General features: G+C 40.1%; 1 protein-coding gene across 1 annotated transcript in view; it reads left to right on the top strand.

The window, feature by feature from the left end:
* The window catches only part of LOC122792394, a 431,766-nt gene extending 418,729 nt beyond the window's left edge, over nucleotides 1–13,037 (top strand). Inside the window, exon 12 of the mRNA XM_044060182.1 lies at nucleotides 12,524–13,037. Within this exon, the coding sequence (XP_043916117.1) occupies nucleotides 12,524–12,721 (198 nt within the window). The 3' untranslated portion in view covers nucleotides 12,722–13,037. The remainder of the gene's footprint in view (nucleotides 1–12,523) is intronic.
* Nucleotides 13,038–18,989: the final 5,952 nt, after the last annotated feature.

Genomic DNA, 18,989 nt, shown 5'->3' with positions numbered 1-18,989 from the left:
TCTTTCAGCAATAACATTAGATTAGGCGTTGTATAAAATGCCTTATCCATTGTCCTGGGATAGAGACATACACTGGCCATGCTTTCATGTGTATGGTATTGGATGTGTTCTGCATTCCCACACTGATTGAGCTTCAGAAAGACTCCCTGGTTTCCACCAGGTGCAATCATACCTCTCAACTTCTTGGTACAAGAAATCCGTGCAAAGTCTAAAATAATGTGATGACAAAGGCCCAAAAATAGGGACATATTTTAAATATTGCTTTTATAAATTAGAAAGTTGGTTGAATAACAGGATTTGTATTATCTTGCATTTTCTAAAAGATATGAATTCTCACTCAAATATATGACATTATTTAGTGACCAGTCCTCAGTCATTTGCCAGAAAAACATACATTTTATGAGGAACAGACCAAAATGTGAGGCAAAAATATGGACATTCTGTAGAAATCTGGACAGGTGAGACCTATAGGTGTGATCTAGCAGTGGTAAGACCCCCATTCCTTCTCCCAACACAGGGGTGGCTGAACTTTGGTCATTCAACACTACAGCACACTCCCATTCAATAGTCAGCCCTCTGATGCCTAGGATTCTATCTGAACCCAGGTGGCTAGTATCACAAACGGGAACTCAATACCTCTGATAAATGACCAACTTAAGAGTACTTAATATAGTTAAGTAAGGCATACGGTTACAGCACCATTTTTCACACACACACACACACACACACACACACACAGTTATTTATTTATTGCCATTTGTTTACTGGGAAAGTCCGACTGGGCCCAGAGGTACCCATTTTCAGAAGAAGCCCAGGGAGAAAAGCTCCAGCTTTACATAACAAAATGCTACTATGAATGTTATACATTATTGCTAAAGTAGACTTATTTACATTACACACTAGTATAGCAGAAATAAACATTTTGCTTAGAAGATAGCACAGCAACAAAAACATGTTATTAAAATGAATGAGGTGGGCAAACTAAAGGAATGCATAACATTTGCTGCAAATGTACACAGGTGTGAACATGGGAAACATGCCTATACACAACACTTTTGAGATGCAGTAAAGTAAAGCAGCAGAGTTGTAATAAACATCACAATAATTTTTACAATAATATGGGAGATAAGAAATAGCAAAGGTTGGAGGAGAGCCAGATTTTATGACACAGAGTAGTTAGAAGAATGTCAGATAAGAAAGTCTGACTATGGTTTGGAGAGTTCAGCCAGGAATGGAGCAGGAGCAGAGCCATGATCTAGATAAAAATTCTTTTAGAATGTGTTTAAAAGCATGAAAGTTAAAGTTAGATCTGACGGCTACAAGTAATAAATTCAAAGTTTTGGCTATGGAGCAGGAGCAGAGGCTTTCTCTTGCATTTTTATTAGGTTTGCAAATGGAGAGGAGTTGTTTACCTTCTGAAAAGAGAGGTCTGTTAGGGTGATAGCTATGGAGATGTGATTTTATAGCATGGCGGACCTAAATGTTTATGCACGATTTTATGTATAGTAAGTGGTTATACAAAGATTAGGTGATTAGGAATTTCGAGCAACTTCAGGGTTTGAAATGATGTGCAGTGATGTGTGAAGTGGGATGCATTTGATGAGATTTTTGTTATAGCATATTTCAATTTTAGTTTTTAGTGCTGCGGTAGTGTTTTTGCCTCACAGTAAGACGCTGTCCGGTTCGATTCTCAGCTAGAGCGTCTTCTGCGTGGAAACGTGTGAATGGGCATACCTTCGTTGAAGGTTGTGCATCAGGGCTGGTAACTCGACACGTAAAAATCAACTACCAATCATTAGCGGACCGGAGTTCCGCTGTGGCGACCCCTAACCAGGAAAAGCCAAAAGACTCAACAAGGGAGGCTTGTAAGTTGGTGAGAATTGAGGCTCCATAATGCAAAGCAGATAGGAGGAGAGTGCCAGCAAAGGTAGCTCTAGTGAGTGCATTTAGGAAATGTTTTTGCCTATAAAGCATTCTTAGTTTTTGGTGATTTTTTTTTTTTGGATATTGTTTAAATATGAAGATCAAATTTGAGTTTGTCATCTATTGTAATTCCTGGCAATCGTGAGTGGGAGACAGCTTTGATTTTTGTGTTATTAAGGGAGAATATTTAAAACTGGGTTTTATTTTAGCTATATTTTTAGTGTGAATAAGAGTAGCTTGGTTTTATTAGGGTTGAGCAGAAGATGGGCCCTGGTGAGACAAGTTTCAATAGAAAAGAAGATTTCTTACATTACCTGTTGAGGATGGGACAGGTTATTAGATGGGAAAAGAGCCATTGTTTTTTGACTACCATACCAATTATATCCTTGAATTTCTGAGTCCCTTATTTTCTTTGTCAATGGTTCTAAATATAATGCAAATAACAAAAGGGAGAGAGGACACCAATGCCTGGTTCCTCTGCTCAAGCAGAGATTATCAGAGAGGACCCTACCCACTTTAATCTTTACCTCTGATCCTTAATATATCCTCCTAATCAACCTCATAGTTTTATATGGAAAGGTAAATGCTTCCATTATTGTGCTCATAAAATTCCAGCTTACTCTGTCAAATGCTTTCTCTGCATCAAGACCCACCAGAAACAGTGGTATCTTCTTACATTCTGCTTCCCTCTGGATCATCACTGTTTTGTTTATGTTGTCAAATGTTTTCTCCCCCTCCACAAAACCACATTGATCCATATCTATCAATTTTGGCATTACTTTGCCATTCTTTTAGCCATTGCAGACATAAACACTTTTCATTACCCAGTGTTTTTATTTTAGTTATTATTGGGACATGATCTGAAATAGATATTGGGTGCATATCAAGACTTTCAATTAAATGCGCATGTTCCTATGAAATGTACATTCTTTCTAGCCTATCCTTGTTTTGTATTTTGGGGAATAATATGTAAATTCACTCCAAATTCCTAGTACTGAATTCACATCTTCCATGCCAAATATTTTCATAAATTTCTTTAAAAATATATCATCCTTTGTTATATTTCCCTTTCTGGACCCCAGACACATCTTCACTGTTGCAAATCAAATTTTAGTCCCCCACCTATAAGTAATATTCCTTGCTGATTCTTTCTCCCAGAATTTTCTTTAGGCCTATTATAGCAGTTTGTTTTTGGTGGAATATAATTACATGTCAGTGTAATCCTCCTTGCCAGTAGCCCTTTAGTACTTCAAAATCTATCATTATTGTCTTTTTTTCCTCTTCTATTACTATTGGAGCTCCTCTTGCAATTAATATAAGTACTTCTGTCTTCCTTTGCCCCAAGTATTCTGCTGAATAACCATTTTGAAAACCTTTCTTTATCAAATTCACATGTTCAGATCTTTCCAAGTATGTCTCCTGTAGCATAGCTATTTGCACTCTACATTTTTTAATATAGTTCACTACTCTTTCTTTTTTGGATTCATCTGTGAGACCATTAACATTTAAAGACATTATAGAAAGAATCATATTCTTGAGGGACTATTATTCCTACCTTTTATGCAGAACAGCTTCTTTGTTAAATGTCTAGTTCCAGCTTTTGTGTTACATGCATGCACTGTTTTGCAGGTTACTCTATTATACAACTGTTTCTTGTCATCTCCATTTAAGCCTATGTCACATCTTGCAGAACATTTTGTTTTATTGAAAACCCTCAAATAAAAATACACACACACACACACACACACACACACAAAATACCCCTCTAAAACGTACTAATTTAATAATAACACACAAAACTATATACATCTTCAAATACTGAAGTTTTGCCCCCTTAAGTTCCAAACTGACAGCCACACACACAGACTCGAGCTAAACAGACAGAAAGCTTATCCATGCTAAGACGCATGGCAGAACCTGTGATTCTATATCTGAGTGATGCTTCCAGGTGCATCTGCGGTTAACTCCTACTGACACCTCTAGGCATTAAATATTGCCTATTATATTTGCATCAATAATTCCAAAACCATGCTATGTACAAGGTTTTAAAATATTTCATCTTAAAGCTTACAAAGTAACAAACCCAACTGCTTTGACCTCTGTCTAGTGCAGGTAAATAGATATTAACTATTGTTTTTATGATATTAATTTATACAGATATAATTTTCACATTTTTCTAAATATCTCAACAACCAAGTAACACCAACCAAACACCTTAGCCTCTCCACTAGATGAATAAAATGCTGCTGACAGTATGTGTGTAACTTGAGTGGTTGCTGAGATATTGTAAGTTGTTTACAAAATTTTACAAATGTAATAGTTACTGTGTTTACTGTTGACTTATAAATGTTGGTTTAAGAGCTAGAACCTAAAGAATACCATCACTATAAAAATAGTTTGTGTTGAAGAGTTGGCCATTTATAGTGTTTTCATAATTCCTGTGGTTCTAGAGATATAAACATTTGTCTGAAATGTGAGGACATAATTTGATTATGTCAAAAGGCTTAGGCTCCACCCTTTGGAACTTATAGTGCAAACTTCCTTAGCTTCTCTGGAGTGAATGAGTTAAGTGCTGTCTGGTTTTGCCTTATCTTTATAACTCTCCCAGCCAGGAAACACTTGAATGCTTTCAGAAAACATTTTCTCCAAGCCATTTCTCTTTATCAGATTGTCTGATAGTGACATGAGAACCAGTACTATTTACTAGAAAAAAGACATCATATTGTTCAATATTCTTTTTAACTTACTTGCCTTCTGTCAAAACTTGTTACTATATAAAGCTAACACAGTCATTCCCATATGCAAGAATGAGAAAAACACACTATTTTTTTCTTTTGCCATGCTCTTTTAACCAGACCCCCCTTTTTTATACATTGCAGTGCCTACATTTCTTAAAACTAAACAGGGAGAAAGAAACAAAAATAATAAACAGAAGCACATATTTACATCTGTACCCCCATTACACTTAAAAATAACTAAAAAACTTTATAACATACAGAAAAAATCATGTACCACTTAAATAATACTGTTAAGAAAAAAAGATCTTACTTATAGTTAACTCTCTCCCTCCTCTTCCCCTCTCCTGAGTATTTTTCCAAACATTAATGACATGAAGTATGTTTTAGAGTCCCCTACAAGTTTAACAAAGTGCAAACAAGTCCAATATTTCCAGATTTTCTTGTTCTGTCCTGTTTTACAAATATAATTATTGCTTTGTAATATCACATTTGTCAGTTTCAGGGTTACTGATTTCAGTCTCCAAATGTTAATGACATGAAGTAGGGCATATGCTTCAGAGTCCCCAACAAGTTTAACAAAGTCCAAGAAAGTCCAATATTTCCAGATTCTTTTGTTCTATTCCCAATCATCTTCATCTCCCAAACCCTGTCTCTGCTTCATCTCCAGTGCACTCTCGATTCTTCTAGTCAACTTCTGTGTTTTTTTCTCTCTCTCAGTCATTTTCCATTGAAAAAGTGGGGAAGGTTTCCTTGGTACAGTCTCTCTATGGTCTTTATTACCAGAAGAACAAGAACCAGAATCTCCTTCTGTTTCACAGCTTATGTTTTGTTGGACAAACTTTTGTATTTCTTCCTTAGCATATACTTCATCATAAAATGTTTTGTTCCTTCAGAGAAAAATATTTTGAGGGTAGCTGGGTACAGCAGTTTGAATCTCACACCTGCTTCTCGGCCTGCCCCATATAATGAAATAAATGTATTCCTCTTCTGCCTGGTGTGCAATGAGTAGTCATTCTCCACAAACACTCTGGTGTCTCCCACTTTTAGTACCTTGTCCTTTTGCCACAGTTTTGGGCGGCCATGGTGGTTAGCATTGCCACCTCACAGCAAGAGGTTCTCTGGTTCGATCCTTGGCTGGGGTGCCTTCTGTGCGGAGTCTGCATGTCCTCCCTGTGGGTGCGTGGGTTTCCTCCAGGTGCTCCGGTTTCCTCCCACATCCCAAAGACATGCTGTAGGTGGATTGGACACTCTAAATTGGCCCTAGGAGTGAGTGTGTGTGTGTACCTTCTGTGGAAGATTGGGCGCCGGGCTGGACACTCGACACCGTAAAACTCCACTGCCAATCATGAGCGGACAGGTGATCCGCTGTGGTGACCCCTAACTGGGAAAAGCCAAAAGAAGAAGAAGAAGAAGAAGTCCTATTGCCACAGTTTTGTTAGAATCAACTCCTTCTGCTAATAAGATTGAGATTGCATTTTTATTATTAAAAGTCTAGGTTGTTTTCTCATAGCGAGGTTTGGAGCATACACAAGATGTGCCCTTTCAATTAACAATTCTTGTTGTGGAATACCAGTCCAGTTGCTTATTTATACTTTCATAAAATTAATACAGTCTGTTCCTACCAGCACTCAGGTACAGCAGAAAATCTAAGGTTTTCCCTGTGTGCTATGTCCTCTAATTCTATTACTTTTTGAAACACCTCTTCTTGTGCAGTCTCATATACAGCCAGCATTGTCTCCATTTCAGCCTCTGAGTTTTGCAGTTCTGTCACCTTATCTGAATATCTGTTCAAAGCTTCTTCCATTTTGCCAACTTTTTATTGTTTGTGTTGATATACTCTATCAGTGTTTCATTTATTTTAACCAGGTCTGTGTGTAGATGCTTTACACTTTTCTCTAGGTTACTGGAAGTCATGTCTGGAACTTGCACTGCTTCTTTTTGAACAACTGCAGTACTTTTCCCAGTCTGTGTTTTTCCTCAACTTTTGTAGCTGATTTTCCTCCAGGTCCTTTATATTTATTTATTTTTGGCATCTAAGTAGTGAACTTAGTAGTCAGTTACTGAAATTTATCCAGAAATCTAGGTCCACTGGCTTCCTCTGCTAAGTTTCTGTTTTCAGACTGGGAGAGCCAGAATTAAGCTGTTACTCAATGTGCAGACATCTTGGAAGTCCAGTTTATTAGATGTGAGTATACGTGTAGAGTCATCAGTATATTGGATTAGGGAGGTTTGAAAATAAAAAGTGTGAAGGTTATTGAGAAAAATATTAAAGAGAAGTGGACCAATAATGGAGCCTTGAGGGATACCTGTAAGTTTGGGTAGACATGGACAGAGAGATAGCCTTGTCCTTTTTATATGTTGCTGTCTATTAGCTAGTTGTTGAACCAATTGAGAGTGTAGGGTGATACCCCAATGGATAGTAGTTGTTTCAGGAGATTATGGTGTGAGACTGTATCAAAAGCCTTAGAGAGGTCAAGGAATAAAGAGGAGACAAATTTGCTTTAGTCACTAGCTTTATTTGCAGTGTCTGTGAAGGATAAAATTGCAGAGATTGTGCTGTAAGTGGGCCAAAACCATGGCAATTAGGAGCTGGTTTTGAAGGATAAATTGAAAAGGTTGTTCACAGATGCATTTTTCTAAGAATTTAGAGGTGGGACACTACTGCGATGAGACAGAAATTAGATCCATTAGTTGAGTTACCTCCTTTATGGAGGGAAATTATATGGGATATTTTCCAAATAGAAGGGGCATGTCCTACCAGAATACATTTATTGATCATGGTGTTTACTGGGAATGTTATGGCCTAACCAGCTAGTGTAAGGTATTCGGGTGGGATGTTTTCAAGGAGGTAGAGCAGGGTTGAAGTTTTAGTACTTTTTTATTAAGGTAGTTGTGACATGAGTTAAAGTAAAGGATGGATGAGTAGTTATGATAGGCTGTTTGGAATCAGAAAGGAGAAAAGCATTAGGAGGTGTGATAGAATTTATGGATATAGGAAGTGAAGGGTTGGTAGGGGTAGGTGTGTTATTGGTTAAGGAGGCAATACTTTCAATGAGTTAAGTATTGAATTTTGTTGCATATTGCAGTGGAGAATTGTTAGGGGATGGGCTGGGTTCTTTTTTGTCCCAGAGTTCAGTAGGGAATTAATTGATGACCACAACTTTTGGGGATTATATATGTGGTCGGTTTGTAGCCATGTATAAAACTGCTTCTTGTCATGGTTAACTTGCTTTTTAACCTAGTTGCAGAGCTGTCTATAGGTTTGAAGGGTATAATTGTTTTGACATTTTGGCAATTTTTCCATGATTTGTTTGTTTGTGCATGAGGTTCTTACTCTCTACTGAGAGCCAATGGGAGTGATTAGTTTTAATTATTTTATTACAAAGAGAAGCAAAGTTATTTAGTGTGTTTAGTTTTAATTCTTCTGTTGCAAAGATGAGCAAAGTTATTTAATGTGTTTAGGAATATAGTGTTGAAGTGTAAGATGGTGTTATTTTAAAGGGAGAGTTTTTAGCATGGTCCCAATGATGACTTTTAAAGTGTCAGTAAATTACTGTTGGTTGAATTTTGACAGATTGCATGAAGTTTTATATTCAAGTTTCTTGGCCAAATGGTTAGAAATCATAAGGGTATATGCTGTGAGATGATCACTTAGAGCACCAGGAAGTGTACCAGAAGTCACAAATATACTTGGGTCAAAAATCAATATCCAGTCGAGAATTGTGCCTTTATCATGGAATTTGTTGCATCTAGTGGGGCTTTAAATGAGATCTGTGAATCCAAACAGGTTCATACTGCAGGATGTGCAGTTGGTCAGGCTCTGCCAGTCAATACTGATGTCACCTAGTGTGATGGTTTCATATGAAATTGTATTAAATACCCAGGAGAGTATATCTGCCAATCTGGAAACATTATTTCTTGGAGCTATAGACAGAACAACAATGCATAGACTGTTTAAGTAAAGGAAGGTGATTAGTATTTCAGTATTATGAAACTGTGGGCAATATGTAATGGTGTAAGTGTTGGGATAAAGTACAGTTACTCCACCTGCTTTCTGATATATGCAATCAGCTCTGATTATATTATAGTTTATGGGAAGGAGTTTTGTATCTTTAGCTTATTGCATATGCTATGCAGGTTTAATGTAATGAGGTTTAGGTTTTTGGTGGCCCTTTAGATGTGGAGGGTGAGAATACTGGATTTTTACTGATTTAGGTGGAAATGAAGGGGGAATGAGAGAAGTGAGAGTATTTGGTTGAGTAGAGAGAAGATGTGAGTTGGGCATATGTGGGAGAGTTAAGGTTGAAGTTTGTGTGGCTTTTGAGTTTTATTTAGAGCAGGAGACAGTGAGGGCACTATAGTCACATCTATAGCTTTGGCTAGTTAAGTGGGCCCAGGTTAGAATGGAGTTGCCACACTGAGAGATTTTAGAGAAATTATATCTATTTTCTTCATATGGGAGTATATTTGATTTTGTAGATGGCTTTATGGTACTTTGTATTTAAAGTAGAGACAAGAGACTAAGTTGTATAGACAGGGTGAAATGATATAATTATGGCTTGTTTGTTCATGGTAGCAGAAAGAAGAGGTAATGGAGGATGTATGGTTTTGGACTGGTATATGTGGAGTGCTGTGATATTTGTTAGAAGAAGAGGAGAGCTACTCAGCAAGGGGGTAGCAGCATAATTAGGTAGGAAGTTTTAGAAAAATACAGGACAGATTTAAGTATAGTGAGACATATGTTAGCAGCTATGCAAATGGGAGTTATAGGACAGTGACTACGTTTGGTCAGGAAACAGTAGTAGGGAGTATAGGTGAGAGAAGTTAGAGAAAGGAAGAAGGAAGTTGTAAAGAAAATAACTGTTTGAGGTGGGAGGAGGTAAAGAAAGAAGGGAAGAAGCTGTAAAGAAAATAATTGTGAGCGGTGAAGAGGAAAGATGAAATTTGTTGGGGGAAAGTATTATAGGAGCTGAGGTAGCAGAAGTATAAAAATAGCGTAGGTGGGGGATGGATGGGAATTGAGGGTAGGATAGGGAGGAGCATGAGCCCAGGCTATGTCCATACACACACACACACACACACACACACACACACAGACACAGACACACACACACACACACACACACACACACACACACACACACACACACACACACAATGAATTATCACCTCACAAGAACTGTGTCTCACTATACTATTCTGGATCACCTACTTTTCTGCTCATAAGATCATAGGTTGTTGCTAAGCATGCAGTCCAGCAGACCACTGAGAAGGCAAGCCCAGTTTCCCAATTGGCCCCCAGAGCACTGCCTGGTTAAGTGACCAACTCAAGGTCACACAGCATGCTAACAAATGTTGTAGGAATCAAAGCCTGCACCACAGGAAGCAGCTCCATAGCATCTCATCACTGTAAGTCTTTGCCATTCTTTCAATGACCTCCTCTCACATGTGCCCGCCCAGACTGATCAGTTTTGCCTTACTCTTCCTTCTCCATTGCTCAGTTTGAATAATCCTATGTACATTACATAATACTATGAAAATGATGTTTTAATTAATGAATTGTGAGTGATTTCAGTTATAAAATTTGTATTTCCTCATTAGCCCTTACTTTAGCTTTTGACCATCTGGCAATCTGTCTTGTTGTCAAATGAGGTCATGGGTATGCACTACTACAACTGCATTTACACCTACAGCAAACAGCTTCCACACCAAGTGTTCAGCATCAGATATAAGCATTTACACACTCAAAAACATTTTAAAACATTCTCTGTGACACAAGGTGTAAGTGCTGTGAGCTTAGAAAAAGAGGACACCTGATACTGGGTTTAAATCCAGTTTACAGTTGATTTGGGGATTGGGGTTGGCATAATGGTTAAGGTGTTCACTTGAGAGACACAAGGTACATGGTTCGATTCTCACCTTTGAAACTTGGCTAGGCTTAAAATGGCCCACAAGTTCAGACAGCCTACTATAAGCCTATGAATCTATGAACCTCAGACAGCCTATTATGGACGACGCAGTGGTAGCATTGTCGCCTCACAGCAAGAGGTTCTCTGGCTCGAGCTGGAGTGCCTTCTGTGCAGAGTCTGCATGTCCTCCTTGCATTCGTGTGGGTTTTCTCCGGGCACTCCGGTTTCCTCCCACGTTACAAAGACATGCATCTGGAGCATTTTTCCCCCCGAGCCTCCACTGAAAATTGGCTTTGTTCCAAGTCGGACTTTCCTGGTAAACAAATGTTAAATAAATAAATAAAAAATATTACTAGCCTATGAATCTATGAACCTCCTACAGCTTATTACAAGCCTATAAACCTATGAACCTATGTACTAGTAATTCTTCAAAACTCTTCTTTCATCTAGCTACAAAAAATAAAGATAATACTACTTTACCTGCAAATATTCCTATTGTCAGGCAAAGTGCTCAGAGTTTTTTTATCAAACCTTATTTAAGCTTTATTAGGTTTATTTATATAACAATGCATATTCTTTTTTTTTTTTTAAGAAACAACTTTGGTGCTTATGGAGGATGTTGTATTGTGTCCCTGATAACCGGGGGCACTGAACCTTAAAAGTATGACAGTGGTTAGCTGTAATGCAGAGAGATGGAGCGTTGACTGAATCCTAGCAGAAATGGTCTATATTAGGGGGCCCAGGCCCCTGAGGAGTTAACTGAAGGATGGGAACAAAGCAACAAATTTCCAGTTCACCCTACCTCATGTGGATGTGTACTACTTCAGTCAGTAAGGGCAGGGTGGGGGTACAGCATTTGCCACAAAGCCTGAGCATGCACCAGCAAATACCTATTGGATTCAGCAGTTGCATCATTGCATGCAGAATGCATGGAGCCAAGTTTTGGGGGACAGCACAAGCCAAAGCAAACATTTCTCTTCTGCAATGGGATGATGCTGACTGGGAAGCTTGAATCTTCCCTCTGTCCCCAATTATCAGATCAGGTCCATGGGAACAGCTGGTTTGGGGACCCAGAGATGAAGCAGCAACACCAACAGCAGGTGATGGTCACTCACCTGTAAGGAGGGGCATGGGAACAGCTGTTAACCAGTGGGACTGCCACAAACATCCTTATGATGCAGGCAGCATAGCTTCCATCTTCTTTAGCATCTTTGGGTCCATTTGCCACAGAAAGGCATACAGAAGATGAATAAAGGTTTGCTGTAGCACAGTGGCACTGAAAAAAAAAATCATTACAGGATAATTTTATATCAGGGATATTTTGCATCACTGTTATGTACAATCAAATTAAGTAATGTTTCTGACTGTATTCTAGAATGCATCTCCTTTTTATCTATTTTGAAATATTCTTTTCTGCTCTTCAGCTGACCGGCTGTACTAAGGCAGCTCATTTACAAATGTTCCATATTAGAACAGGTGTTAGACAAACAAAAGAAACCAGTGAAGAGGAAATGTTTTATACTGATAATGAGATGAATAGCTTGAGGGAGTCAGCAAGTTTTATTCATTTTTATTTATTTTACATTTGTTAACCGGTAAAGTCCGACTTGGAACGAGCCAATTTTCATAGGATGCCCAGGGAGAAATGCTCCAAACACAAGTTATGAAAACAGTTTAATTTGTAGATTACACGTGGCAAAATAGGTTACAGCAAAGTTACACAACTGTCATTTGCATTAAACAGAGATGCGGTCAAAAAGTAGAAATTGGCAGTACCTGCTTCCTGGTTTATTCTAAAGACTCAGAAAGCCCGAGCTAATGAAGAAATGTTGTGGAGTGCTTTAGATAGTCACAAACTCATATGTACTTAAATAGTGATATATGCAAGACAAACTTTTTTGTCTGTGGAAATATGTTGATTTATCTATTCCTCTCTCTATTTTTACACAACAGGGTCTAAGACAGCCTCCTCCTAATACAGATGAAGCTGAAGCAGTCACCCTGTGTATCCAGTGGAAGAAAAAACTATTAAAACACAGAGCCCAAGAAGCAACAAATCCCGAAACAGATGAGTTGGGACTCCGCAAAATAAGCGCTGGAAAAATAGTGCCCACTTTGGCATCCATTTTTAAAGTTCCAGATTCTCTTTAGCTACAACAAATTCAAAGAACATCTGATTTTATAAACAAAAGTCATGCAATCATTAATTGGCTGTTACATATCTGCCTTTTTTTCATCATTTTATTATCAAAAAAGAATCTGCTAATATATATAAACCAAAATCAGATGTTAACATTATGAAGTTTTTATAGGAATAACAGTTATATGAAGACTTATTTTCATCAAAATTGTACATCATGATGTAGTAATACATTGCAGACACCAAAGCAATATCAGTGCTCTGTTGTGGCTAAGATTTTTAACACCACTTGCATTAATCCAGACAATGCATTTTTAAAGATAAAAAGCAAATGTACAATAAATATACCTTAACTTTTAGAATCATGAACATGCTTAGCTTATTTTAACATACTGGTCTTTGATGAATCATATTATTGGCTATCTATGTGCCCTTAACCAGGTCTGACATTATGAGGAAATCAGTAAATCCAGAAAGAGCAAGGCTAAATCTGAGAGCCTAAGTCAGGGCAGTATCATAGACAGTGACATTTTTGAGTAATAAGGGAAGCAGAAGTAATCATGACAATCTTCTAGTAGAGCAATATTTCACTTAACATTACAAATAATCTGGCAGAAAATCTGCCATGCAATATAATAAAATAAACAAATAGTGTCTCAGATACAACCTGTGCCCTTCACAAATCATGATGAGTCTGAGTAGAAACTACTTTATGTCATAAAAGGAGAAACATGCACACACATATAATTCCTTATCTCCCAATCAAATATATAAGATGGCAATTCAGCAAGTTCTCTTCTGTAGTCAGGTCATTTTTCTGATGTCTTTTATTGCACTGATTTTACCTACGGCACCCAGCTGTGCTCTCCATAGCTCTCAACAGTACCTACTGCAAGTTTATAAGCCCAATAAAAATATTGGCAAACTACATTACAGCTATTCCATAACAAATGTTTGGAACAAACTACCACTACACATCAGAATTATCACTAACTCCAGCTCCTTTAAAAAAGCATTAAAAGAAACCTTCTGCAATTCATGGTCATGCCCTTGCAATGGCCCAACATAACTTATCCTCCTGTCCCCCATCATTTTCTGCCCATTTCTCCCCCTCTTTATGCAGCATCTCCTATACTAATCAGACTGATGTCCTCTCAACTTCCATTTACTGTATTCTTACACTAATTTCTTATCTAAGATGCTTTCTCACCTACCTACTACCTAGGGTTTTGTTCTGTGTTCACTCAACACTTGCCCTCTCCCTACAACTATCTTCCTATCCTGCCTTATAACTGGCTGTACTCTAATATCTTCTTGCTTTCATATACATCCTCATTATGCATTTTTTTATAACTTATTATCGGCATATTTGTTCTATGCACATTTTGTTTTTCCAATTAACTTGTATCACCTGGTAAAAATTGACCTTGTTATTTAATGTTAGCCATTTCATGTTAGATCTTTTTATCTTGTTTAATCCTGTAATCATTGTCAATGAAATCTACTGTATGTTTTATTGTAATACTGGAGCTTTCCTCCTTAGGTCTCCACTGAAAAAGGGTCTCTGCCCAGTCGGACAAACCCGGTTAACAAATGTCAAATAAATAAATAAATAAATAAAATGGTTCTTAATCTCCATCAGGCAGCTGTGGATGGTTCTTCAATATTCAGCGTTCCTTAGACCAACGGTACTGTTGTGACTACTGTGAAGATATGTGAAGGCTGCTAGCCTAGCTAGATAGGATTTTGTAGATAATGCTGTCATTTGTGAATATTAATGTAAGCCACATGTTTGTTCTCTTTGTTAAATGCTGAACTTCAAAAATGTAACCACATTGCACTCTGCTGAAGGAAAGCTGATAAGTCAAGCAAAATCCTATCTAGCTAGGTTGGCAGCCTTCACATATCTTCCCCACCCTCCCAGGGAACTCAAGCTAGTTTTTCAAGTCCCCCTTGAAAAACGTTGCTTGAAAGGGTTAGGTCTATCTGAGTATACCTTACCCCATTCCCTGTCTTGAGACACCATCTGTGTTGGCATTGCTAATCCCATTGCAGTGCTGCACTGACATATCATATGCTTGCAACTCTAGGCTCCATCTTAGCAACTTGTCATTTTGCTAGCTGGCTCTGTGTAACCATATTAGGGGATTGTGGTCTGTAACTACAGTCATTTTTCTTCCATACAGATAAGGCTGAAGTTTCTCCAGTGCCCACACTATGGCTAGACATTCCTTTTATAGAGCTGCATAGCATTCCTCCCTGGGTTAGAGCCTATGACTGAGATAAACCACTGGGTGCTCTTCTCCCTCTGAAGAAATCTGGCTAAGTACAACCCCCACCCCATGGTCTGAAGCATCCACGTGCACAACAAATTCTTTAATGTAATCTGGACTGGCTAACACAGGGGGTCCTCCCAAAGCTTCTTTAAGCTTCTAGAATGCCTGCTCACATGCCGGGGTCCACACTACCTTATCTGGCCTATTTTTCCTTGTCAGGTCTGTGAGGGGAGCAGCTATGGTACTATAACTGGGGACGAACTTTCTGTAGTACCCCGCAGTTCCTAAAAATGCCCTCACCTGCTTTTTGGTAACAGGTGCAGGCCATGCTTGAATGGCTTCCACTTTGGCAGGTTCTGGCCTGACCTTAACACTCCCGACTCTATGTCCCAGGTAGGAGACCTCTGCCATACCCACCTGACATTTGCTCAGCTTAATGGTCATCCCTGCCCTCTGTAGTCTGCCCAGCACCTCCCTGACATGTTGAAGGTGCTATTGCCATGAATGGCTGTAGATGGTAATATTATCTAGATAAGCAAGGGCAAACCCTCCTGCTAGGATATGATCTACCAGCCTCTGGAAAGTCACTGAGGCATTTTTTCATCCCAAAGGGCATCTTTGTGAACTCATACAAGCCAAAAGAAGTCACAAAGGCTGACTTCTGTCTAGCACTGGGAGTCAAGGGCACCTGCCAGTAACCATTGATAAGATCAATGGTTGTACGATACATAGCCCCACCCAGCTGCTCTAGGGCCTCATCTGTCTTAGGCATGGGGTAAGCATCTGACTTTGTGTGACTATTTAATTTCCTGTAGTCCACACAGAACCTAGTGCTGCCATCCTTCTTTGGCACGAGCACCACTGGGGAGGCCCAGGGACTGTTGGACTCTTGAATTACCCATAGTTCCCTCAGGGTCTGTTTGACTCTCTCAGGCACCCTATAAGTGGCCTGCCTAATAGGCTTTTGGAGTCCTGTATCCACCTGGTGCTGCACCAGGTGGGTGCACCATGGTTTCCCAGTGAACACACCCCCAAACTCCTGTAACACTGCTTGGATTTATTGAATCTGGGTAGGAGATAGCTGCTGGGACATTGCTACCCCTTCCACTGAGGTGTTAGTCCGAGCCTCACTGAGGAAATCAGTCACCAGAGCTCCCTCAGACTCCTCCTGCAATCCACTGCAAATCCTCAGCACAAGGGCCTCTCTATCATGGTAAGGTTTCTTCATCATGTTAACATGGTACAATTTGTGCCCCTGCCTCCAGCCTAGCAGTTCTACCATGCAGTTAACATCACTTACCTTTCTTACCACCTTGTAGGGTCCCTCCCAAGCTGCTTGCAGCTTGCTGTGTCTGACAGGAATGAGAACCATTACCTGCTGCCCTACAGCATACTCTCTAGCCAAAGCATTCCTGTCATACCAGACCTTTTTCTATTGTTGGGCTTCTGCCAGGATCTCCTGGGCCAAGCCCATGAGTTCCCTGAGCCTTGTCCCGAGGTTTAGGATATATGCCACAACAAACTCCTTGTGAAATTCACACTCACCTTCCCACTCATCTCAAATTAAATCTAGAAGTCCCCTCACCCTATGCCCATACAGCAACTCAAATGGTGAAAAACCTGTGAATTCCTGGAGGACCTCTTTGTAAGCAAACAGGTGGGGCAAATATTTGTCCCATTCCCTCTTAAACAGGTCTGCAAAATGCCTGTAGCAAGGACTTGAGTGTAGAGTTTAACCCCTCAACAAGACCATTAGTCTGGGGATAGTAGTGGGTGGTCTTCAGGTGCTTCACCCTACAGTATTCCACAGACAAGCCAGCAGGTCTGACATGAAATTGGCACCTCTGTCAGTCATTATTTCATTTGGGAAACCTACCCTGCTGAAAATCTCTAACAAAGCATTTGCCACCTTTTCTGCCTCAATAAAGGACAAAGCCACTGCAACCATAATCTACTACCACTAGGATATACTTTTCCCTGTGGAACTTGGGGTACTCAGAGGCCCCACAATATCCATAGCTACCCACTGAAATGCCTCCTCAATCACAGGCAAAGGCATCGAAGGAGCTCTCACCTTGTCTCCTGCCTTGCCTACCTTTTGGCACTGCTCAGAGGTCCTGCAGTACCCTGTTACATCTCTGGAAATTCCAGGCCAATAGAAGTTCTGCATAATATGTCTCTTTGTATGTTTTATGCCCATATGACCTGCAACGGGAATATCATAGGCTATGGCTAGAAGTGCCAGACAGTAGGCTCTAGGCACTACCAAGTGCTGTATTCTCTCACCTTCTAGCCCTCCCTCAGGGGTCCACTCTCTATACAGTAACCCTTTGTCCCAGTATACAGATTCCCCCCTCCCTAGAGAATCAGGTGCCTCACTAGCTACCTGTCTCATGCCTTTCAATGTAGGGTCTGAGAGCTGATCCTGCCTCAACTCTCTCTCTGTAACCCTCCCCAGCTCCCCTTCCACAGGAAGTCTGGTATCCTCTGACAGCGGTGCTTCACTGTCAGCCTGGGTACTACTACTACTCACCTCTACCCTTGCAGTCGCTCTGTCCAAGGGAACATCAGTACCCACAAGCAGCTGTGGCTGACCTTCAGTCTCACTGCTACAGAGTAGATCTCTCCCTGATTTAACCACCTCACCAGTCCTGGCTGCAAGTATGCAATCTGTCAGGGTCTCCCCCAGGCTACCAGACCCACATGTTTATCTCCAAGCCTGACTACGTGTAACTGCACAAACACATGGTACTACATTATCAAAATCATTCCCTATCAGGACATCTGCAGGGATTTCCTCAAACACACCTACGTGCTGTCTTCCTTTTCTACCCTCCCAGTAAAGGTGAACCCTAGCCAAAGGTACTTGGAATGGGATCCCTCCTAAAGCTCTGACTGGAGTAGATCACCCAGGCAAGTAGTGCTCTTCTGTAACTATTGCAGGCTTCACAATGGTTATGTCAGAAGCTGTGTCTCTCTTAGCAATGGCCTCTTGGCCATTCACCACAATAGGATATAACCTCTTGTGGTAGTTTGGTACCCTTGTTGTCTCAAGACAACCTGCTGTTGGCATTTTGTCTTTCCCACTTACTGGCTCTCTCACCTTTGGTTCTCTGCCTTGCCTCCATGGACATCTGTATGCCACATGGCCCCACTAGTTTCATTCAAAACATTTAACTCTAGGTCCTGGACGTATACCTGGACTAGTGGCTTCCCCTGCTACTGGAAGATTCTGTTGGGGTAGTCTAGGCTGCCCACCATGGGTTCCTTTAGACCCATGAGCAGTGCTGGGAGTCCCTTTCATGTGCAGGGATGCCCTGCTTGCTAGCTATAGGTCTCCCTTCTTCCCCAACTCCTCTGAAGTAGCACATTGTCTATCAGCTACCCAGATCCTCAGGCAAAGTGCTAAGACCTTGTTCCCTCACCAAAAGGTCTGCCAGCCCTTCAAAAGTGGTGACCTGATATCCACTCACCCACCTATGAAAATAAGTGCTCAGTTCAGCAACATATTCACACACACTTTCATCTGCCTTGCGTCTATGCTCACGAAACTTTTTCCTATAAGTTTCAGGTGTTAGCTTAAAAAATTCCAACAACCAATTCTTAACAGCAGTATAATCAAAACAGTCAATGTCAGACATTTTGGACAAAATAGTTACAGCTTTACTATGGTGTAAGGGAGTTAGGAACCGTACCGAGAGCCTTTGGTCAACATTATACTGTTTACATACCCTCTCAAACATATATGAATTAAACTATCAAAATTATCCCCCTCTGTAAACTGTGGAAGAAATGTACTGACCTTTTGTGTTTCTGGGGTTCAGTTACTCCCTTCCCCATTACCTCCATGACTCTGGCAAAGAGTCAGCATCTCCTTTTTATGCTGCATCTGCCGTGTCTTTTCCCCAGTTTCCATTTCCAAATGCCTGGTCTCCAACTCAAGTCTGTTTAGCTCCAGATGGATTCTTAAGTCCTCTGCACAAAGGTTGAGCTGTCCATTCCC

Source organism: Protopterus annectens, chromosome 1.part2, assembly GCF_019279795.1.
Source record: "Protopterus annectens isolate FY-2018-M chromosome 1.part2, PAN1.0, whole genome shotgun sequence".
Taxonomy (NCBI): Eukaryota; Metazoa; Chordata; order Ceratodontiformes; family Protopteridae; genus Protopterus; species Protopterus annectens.
Note: the sequence above shows the minus strand (reverse complement) of the source record. Positions and strands in the feature narration are given on the sequence as shown.